Source organism: Penaeus chinensis, chromosome 9 (assembly GCF_019202785.1).
Source record: "Penaeus chinensis breed Huanghai No. 1 chromosome 9, ASM1920278v2, whole genome shotgun sequence".
NCBI lineage: Eukaryota > Metazoa > Arthropoda > Malacostraca > Decapoda > Penaeidae > Penaeus > Penaeus chinensis.
The window spans coordinates 32,456,571-32,464,070 of NC_061827.1; the positions used below are offsets into that span (position 1 = coordinate 32,456,571).

Below are 7,500 nucleotides of genomic sequence, written 5' to 3' on the forward strand. Positions count from 1 at the left end.
CGAAAACTTAACAGTCTTCAGCCTCGGTCTGTAGAAATTCAAATTTCAAAGGAGATAATTGATGATGATGTTTGTGAAGTTAGGAGGCAAGAAAATATTGTTAAATCTACTGAAAGGAAAGGATCTGACATCGTAGATGAATCAAGCCAAGTCTGTAAGGAACTAGCCTCGACAGGACTTGAAAGGTCTTGTCAAGGATTCTGGGATGAACTCCTACCAATCACTCGAAGAGGAAGCTTCTTCCAGGACTCATTCTTCTCCGACATGCACCAGAAGTTTGACGCCGCCATAAAAAAGGTCCTGAACAGGTGGAGCACCAATGACCTCGAGTGGACAGACACTTGGGACGACGTGGGTCTTCGCTACAAAGATATCCTGCAGCGATACAGAGAGCTTCGATCCCGTCACCTGGAAGAAAACCTTGCCGTCACCGTCACATCAGACAAAGCAGGTCACAAGGTCAGTTACTTCAATATCCCTTCTTAGTGGTGTTGATAAAGATATTTGGAAATTATCGATATTATACATATATATATATACATACATATATATATATATATATATATATATATATATATATATATATATTATGGGTAAGAAAAGTGATGAATATTTTCCTACCACAGATCGTGATGGATGTGCACGAGTTTACGGACGGAAAGGTGAAGGTGAGAGTGCTCGGAGAGAGAGAGCTGGTGGTGGAAGGAAGCACAGAGAAGAAGGCGGAAGCAAACTCATCCATTTCCTCACACTCGTTCAGACGCCGTTTCTCTCTGCCTCGCCAAACTGACATGGCAGCCATCACTTCTGTCTTGTCTTCAGATGGCATACTAACAATCACTGCACCCAAAGTGGTAAGTAGGCATTCTTTTACAATCTGTTTCCATTAACTTAAATTAAGTACCAGATAGTGTAGCCATACAACTACACCAGTATTTTCACTTAAAGAATAAATATTATCTATGGATTTTTTTTCAGGACGATGGTAAACAGGAATGTCTAGAAGAATCCAAAGAAATATCTGGAAATAGAAGACTGAGCAAGGAAGAAGATGCCAGAAGGCCTCTGTGCATCAAGAAGTCTGAAAGTTCCGCCGCTGAAAATGTGTCTTTCCCTCTGACCAAAATGGGACTCTTTTTCCACGACTCCTTCTTCAAGGACTCTACGGAGGATTTCAGGAAAGCTGTTAGGGAAATCTTGACAAGATGGGGAGAAGTGTCTTCGGAAGTCGATGATCTGACCCGCTACAGAATCCTTCGATCTCGAGATTCGAGAGAAGAGACTCAGGCCGTCACGTCTTTGGAAGATGACCGTCATCATAAGGTACAAATATATCACTAACGATATTTCAGTATCTATGTAATTGCTCCTTTCAAAAGTCTATTTACGAATAGCCTTTTCCTGAAAATGTGATTTTTATTAGATATATTTCACCATATTGATTGACCTTTCCATGTATTTTCAGTTTGTTATTGACGTTCATGATTTTCTTGACGGCGGAGAGGTCACCGTGAAGGCTGTAAACGAGCGAGAGTTGGTGGTTGAAGGTCACTTGGAGAAGAAAGGAGACGGTTCCAAGTCCACCAAGCGGTTCCTTCGACGCTTCGTTGTTCCTGGAGATATTGAGCTTGAGGCTGTCACTTCCGTCACGTCCTCTGATGGTGTGCTGACAATTTCGGCTCCGAAAAAGGTGAATCTTCTATAGAATTTCCCCTAATATTTCATGCAATAATCCATTTACAAGATATATTCAATTTAACCAGCTACCATATTCCACTGTTATTGTGGATTCGTTTTATAATAACAAATTGAATTTACTATTTCAACAGAAGGCCCTTTTGAAGCTCACCAACGAAGCGGAGAATAGAGACACAAAGGAAATAAAAAATATACATGCAAATCGAAATGAATTTTCGTCCAATAAAACTTCTCATTCGTCAGAGGCAAGTGGGCAGACAGCAACGTTTTGCTTATCTCGTGATACACATGGAAGAAATTAAGGAATAATAAAGCAATAAATATTAACACTTTCCAAATTTCGTTCCACAGAAATGCCAAAAAAAAAGAAGCCATAATTCCTGTCCAGTTGGAAAATAAAAAGGAAATTGTTCACCAAGGTAATACAGCAGATACACTCGTGTCTGCCGACAAAGTTGAACAGAAACACTCATCTGCAGACCTAATGAGCCCAACTTCAGACGATGACGACGATGAAGGATACACATTCATCGTGAGACAGCCTGGAAATTCCTATCGAGTTACCTTTGGTGATGAAGAATCCCATGCGTGGAAGAGGGATTCCTCAGCGTGTGATCCCAGGAGCAACTATTCTTTTAAGAGTTCAGGATTTGATTGCGTTAACAGGAACTTGCCCATCGTCAGGAAGGGTCTGTTTGCTGATGATTGCTGCTTCGAGAATGTTCGTCATAGTTACAGTCAGGCTGTGAAAGAAGTTTTGGAAAAGGCTAATGGATGGTCTTGTCGAAGTGACGCCATGGACAACTACAGGAAACTTCGTCAGCAGAAACTCAATTTAGAAAACCAAGCAGTTGGTGTCTCAGAGGATTCAGAATCGCATAAGGTAATTCATAGTTTTGTTAGGTCTGTAGTTTTTAATATGATAAGATTGTGTGAATATATAGTAGGCCAACGAATATCTCTTCCTCAGATTCTGCTGGACGTTTGTTACTCCATTTCATTTAATCAGTTAATTATATAATACAATTAAGTACATTAAGTAGCTGAATAACATGTGTTTCTCATCTCCAGATTGTGATAGACGTGTTTGACTTCATTAGCGGCGACGTGACAGTGCGCTTGGTGGAAGGAAAGGAACTGCTGGTCGAGGGTCAAGCAGAGAAGCAGGACGGAAGCAGAGTGTCCCGAGTGAGCTTCGTGCGTCGCTTCGCGTTGCCTGACCTCGTCGACCGAGACGCCATCAGCTGCGTGTTGTCCTCGGACGGAATCCTGACAATCATCTCCAAGAAGAAGGGAAAGGCGCAGGGGCAGGAATGATATTCTTTAAGCTGAAGTAATTTCCTGACGTGGGTTAAAGCGAGGGCGAATTAAATGGCTCAGTAAATGCATTGAAGATTCTACGAAACTGTACGTTCCAAAAATATTTTTATATGATTAAAATAAATGAAATCATTTCGGATTTTTTTACAATACCTGTTGTGAACATTTGTATACTGAAGAATGTATGTTTATTTACATAATCACACGAAAAGACGCACACACACACATATATATATATATATATAAGTATACATATATACATATACATCTATATCTATATCTGCCTATCTGTCTGGCTACCTATCTATCTATCTATTAATAAATGTATAGTTATACATGCATATATATACATATACATGTATAGATATATATATAAAGATATACTCACACACATACAGACACATACACACACACACACACACACACATATATATGTATATATATGTTTATACATATGTGTGTGTGTGTGTGTGTGTGTGTGTGTGCATATATTTATATTCATTTATACATACACACACACATATGTGTGTATGTATATATATATATATATATATATATATACATACATATATATTCATATATATAATATATATATGTATGTATTTATATATATACATATATATATGTACACAAACATATATATATATATATATATATATATATATATATATGTGTGTGTGTGTGTGTGTGTGTGTGCGTGTGTGTGTATACATGATGCATATCTAGACCTTTCTATTTATGTATATACATATACATATAAATACACCTCTAATTAAAGTTGTGTCAGCTCGTCTATGTTTGTGTTTGAATGTCATTCGGTATATTTCTTGTCAACAAATATATGTATGTGTTATTTGTGACTTTTTTTTTCCTATCTTTGAACCATTTGTTTTCATGCGCGGTTTCTTTTTTTTAGGGATCCCTCACTTGCTTCGTTTTATATAGGATCACAGATACATTAGTTCATTCTCTGTATATTTATTAGAAATCATTGTGAAAATCACTTTTTCTCATCGGATTAGTCATATACATTATCAATAAAATATGGCTGGCAGGTTGTCTAAAAATGATAAACAGATTCACATTTAAGGAATGTTGGTAGGTAATTGTAACTTATGTCGCTGTTGCTTCATCATTCCTGGCATCTGTTAATGGAGAAAATACGTTAAACCTCTGTTATTTTTTTCTTCATTAATCAAAATAAGAAAAGCGTTCAGAAATTAATATATGGCGAAATAAACTTATAAGACTTACCTAAATAGCTCTTGCCATTCGTCGACGGGTAAAGACCACATCATTCTTACACAAAACCACACATATCACATATCAAATTTGGCTTCGAATAATCAATAAAATAAATAAGATCTACATTTAGCTAAAGTACAAAAGTAATGATTTGAAAAGCTGTGACTTTAGAAATGGTTCGTGTAGGATTGATGGTGGTGAGCGCGGGAACTGGAGGCGAACGTGCGGACGCTGTAACCGTCCGCCTCTTTCGAAGACTCCGCCACATTTCTCTCCTCCCAGCTGTGGCCGTTGTCTGTCTTGTTCTCCATCCGGGTCCTCGTTTCGCTCGAAAAGCCTTTGGTGCTTGCCTTCTCGTCGGATTTATCTTTCTTAGTCGAGATAACGCTAAGAATTCCGTCGGAGGACAACGCAGAGCTGATGGCGTCTCGATCAACAAGCTCAGGCAACAAAAAGCGGCGACAGAAGCTTTTCCTCGCCGAACAACTGCCTTCCTGCTTCTCTGCTTGACCTTCGATCACAAGCTCACTCCCTCCGACCAGTGACACCGTCACATCTCCGCTAGTAAAGTCATGTACGTCCATCACAACCTGAGGGAACAAACAACTGGGTGAGATAACAAGTTAATGACACATTAACAAAGCAACATCCATTGTCTGAAAATAAGAACAAGACTTTCTAGTGCAAAGTCCTACCTTGTGTGTGTGTTCATCCTCAGTCACAGAGAATGCTTGATTTTCTACTTGCAGATTGCGTTGACGTAAATTTCTGTAGACCTGCATGGCGTCCCTTTCACAAGACCATTCATTCGCACTTTCCAGCACCTCCTTCACAGCCTGACTGTAGTTCTGACGTACATTCTCGAAGAAATGGTCGTCAGAAAACAGACCCTTCCTTATTATGGGCAAATACGAGCTTTCTGAAGAGCGTTTGCGTTCACTTGCAAAGGAAGCAGTAGACACTTTGGCTTCACACTCCGATTTTCGAGCATCATCACAGACTTGATTGTCCTTCACAGTAACTGGATGTTGGTCATCAAGTTGCTTGAGGCTGTTGCTTTCATTTGCAACTTCATAATGAACTGGGATCATGTGTTTGCGTGTTTGACTTTCCTGTGGAAGAGATCATTTGTTTATTTATACATATGCAACTTCTCAAGTCCAAGCTGTTGGTACATTATTCTGGACAACTATTATTCACCTTACAAAATTTTATTTATACTCACATTTGACGTAAATGAAGCAGCATCGACGGATGAGGACCGTGACGATGCTTTCATGGAGGCTTCCCGTACACTATGAGCTTCACATTTTGTCTGATTTTCAGTCCTGATACTGAATGCTGATGAAGCCTCATGGCTGCCTCCTTCCGAGTTGATGATTTTGTCTTCGATCTCTGTATGGTTCTTGCTTCCCTTTTCCTCGATGCTCATTGGTACTTTGACTTCTTTGATTGCAATCGTTGGCTTCTGAAAGGTTTAAGGCTTTACTGAAATATAACCTTCATCGCAACTAAAACTTGAATACCCCATAGTTCAGCATTAATAAATAAAAAAGTTTAGGAAAAGAGCTTACTTTTTTCGGAGCCGAAATTGTCAGCACACCATCAGAGGACATGGCGGATGTAACAGCCTCCAGCTGAATGTCTCCAGGAACAACGAAGCGTCGAAGGAACTGCTTGCTGGACCTGGAACCGTCTTCCTTCTTCTCCAAGTGACCTTCAACCACCAACTCTCGATCGTTAACAGCCTTCACACTGATTTCTCCTCCGTTCATAAAATCATGAACATCGATTACAAACTGGAAAAAAAACATAGAGATTAGACTTCCATAATAACAGAGACATCATGTAATAAATTATACAGAGCATCTTAAAGGAAAAACACAAACTGTATTATGCTTACCTTATGGTAAGATTCGTCCTCCAGTGATGTGACAGCCTGATTCTCCTCTCTGAGATCTCGAGACCGCAGATTTCTGTAACATGTGAGATCATCGAAGATAGACGATTCCTCTCCCCAGTTCTTTAGCACTTCCTTGATTGCCTTGTGGAAGTCATTCCTGGTGTCTTGGAAAACAGAATCGCTAAAGAAAAGTCCTCTTCTTCTAATAGGGACGAACTTGCTTCCAGATTCATGGCAAGTTGCAGTTTCCATAAGGGACGATTTCTCTTGAGACTCGCATTCCCTCTTCTCAGCAAATTGCCTTCCACTATTAAGGTGAGTAGACGTTCCAACACTTGATTCCTTAGAAGTGATGGTTTCAGCCTTCCTTTGCTTTTCCTCCTGTACTTGATTCTGACTATTGTTCTCTTGAGAATTTTCATATGTGTGTGCAGAGGAGCTTCGAACCTTTTCAGATTCGTTTGTCACAGATCCGATAATCTTGATTGGAATCTTCAGCTCATTTTGCTTCTGAGAAGTTTTCTCTTCGCTTGTCTGTCTCTCAGAACAGTGAAGGCATTCACATTCTTCTTTCTTTTCCTTGTTAGATTCATTGGTGACACTTGTCTTTGTGGAAGATGAGGATGTTTTTTCCTGTGAAACTGCCTGTTTTCCTTCGACTGTGACTGGGATGGTTTTGGTCTGCTGTACCTTACCATTCTGTTAAATGTAAAACCAAAATGATCATATAAACTTGATTTCTTTTTTAATCATACAATATTTCTTTATTCATTTTCATTTAGATTTAATTATTCGATCATGGGGCCAAAAAACTCACCTTTGCAGGAGCAGTGATCGTAAGGATACCATCTGAGGACATGACAGAAGTGATGGCTGTCATGTCAGTGTGTTGTGGCAGAGTGAAACGGCGTCGGAAGGAATAGGAAGACAGGGATAAGCTTCCCTCTTCCTTCTTTTCCACACGTCCTTCCACCAACAACTCCCTCTCGTCCACCACCTTCACCTTCACGTCTCCACCCATGAAGTCTTGTACATCCAACACAATCTGTGACAAATGTTATAATAATTATTATTTAACCTGTATTTACAGCACATGCAGTAATGTTCATGCCACCAGAAAGGTTCTATCCATTGCTGAGTTGGTTTGTATAAGAGAGGAGACGTACCTTATAGGTAGAGTTGCCTGATGTGACGGTGACAGCTTGATTCTCTTCCTTCAAGTCACGGGATCGAAGCTGCCTGTAGCGGTCAAGGTAGTCGGTGCCGTCCCAGCGGTCTCTCAGCTTCAGATCTGTGTCATTCCACCTTTCCAGGACCTCCCTAATGGCTGAGTT

At 39.8% G+C, this 7,500-nt stretch overlaps 3 protein-coding genes across 3 annotated transcripts in view; 2 read left to right on the forward strand and 1 right to left on the reverse strand.

Moving 5' to 3' along the window:
- LOC125029068 overlaps positions 1–2,184 on the forward strand; it is a 3,260-nt gene extending 1,076 nt beyond the window's left edge. Inside the window, exons 3-8 of the mRNA XM_047618816.1 lie at positions 1–459; positions 627–854; positions 979–1,323; positions 1,466–1,690; positions 1,830–1,943; positions 2,050–2,184. The exon at positions 1–459 is cut by the window's left edge and continues 120 nt beyond it. Of these exons, the coding sequence (XP_047474772.1) occupies positions 1–459; positions 627–854; positions 979–1,323; positions 1,466–1,690; positions 1,830–1,943; positions 2,050–2,097 (1,419 nt within the window). The 3' untranslated portion in view covers positions 2,098–2,184. The remainder of the gene's footprint in view (positions 460–626; positions 855–978; positions 1,324–1,465; positions 1,691–1,829; positions 1,944–2,049) is intronic.
- Positions 2,051–3,154, forward strand: LOC125029070 (protein lethal(2)essential for life-like). The gene is made up of 2 exons (XM_047618819.1): positions 2,051–2,581; positions 2,770–3,154. The coding sequence occupies exons 1-2, from the start codon at positions 2,183–2,185 to the stop codon at positions 3,013–3,015; spliced, it is 645 nt and encodes a 214-aa protein (XP_047474775.1). The 5' UTR covers positions 2,051–2,182; the 3' UTR covers positions 3,016–3,154.
- An 826-nt stretch (positions 3,155–3,980) lies between these two features.
- Positions 3,981–7,500, reverse strand: part of LOC125029065 — a 5,142-nt gene continuing 1,622 nt past the window's right edge. The window contains exons 3-10 of the mRNA XM_047618808.1: positions 7,333–7,500; positions 6,984–7,211; positions 6,167–6,865; positions 5,838–6,062; positions 5,489–5,731; positions 4,959–5,375; positions 4,273–4,853; positions 3,981–4,163 (exon numbers count right to left, since the gene is read on the reverse strand). The exon at positions 7,333–7,500 is cut by the window's right edge and continues 405 nt beyond it. Coding sequence (XP_047474764.1) covers positions 4,431–4,853; positions 4,959–5,375; positions 5,489–5,731; positions 5,838–6,062; positions 6,167–6,865; positions 6,984–7,211; positions 7,333–7,500 — 2,403 coding nt within the window. The 3' untranslated portion in view covers positions 3,981–4,163; positions 4,273–4,430. The remainder of the gene's footprint in view (positions 4,164–4,272; positions 4,854–4,958; positions 5,376–5,488; positions 5,732–5,837; positions 6,063–6,166; positions 6,866–6,983; positions 7,212–7,332) is intronic.

Excerpts from the sequence above, each read along its gene's own strand:
- LOC125029070 (XM_047618819.1), top strand. The coding sequence starts at position 2,183 with ATGAGCCCAACTTCAGACGATGACGACGATGAAGGATACACATTCATC. Across the intron at positions 2,582-2,769 it reads AGGATTCAGAATCGCATAAG|ATTGTGATAGACGTGTTTGA; the intron begins GTAATTCATAGT and ends TCTCATCTCCAG.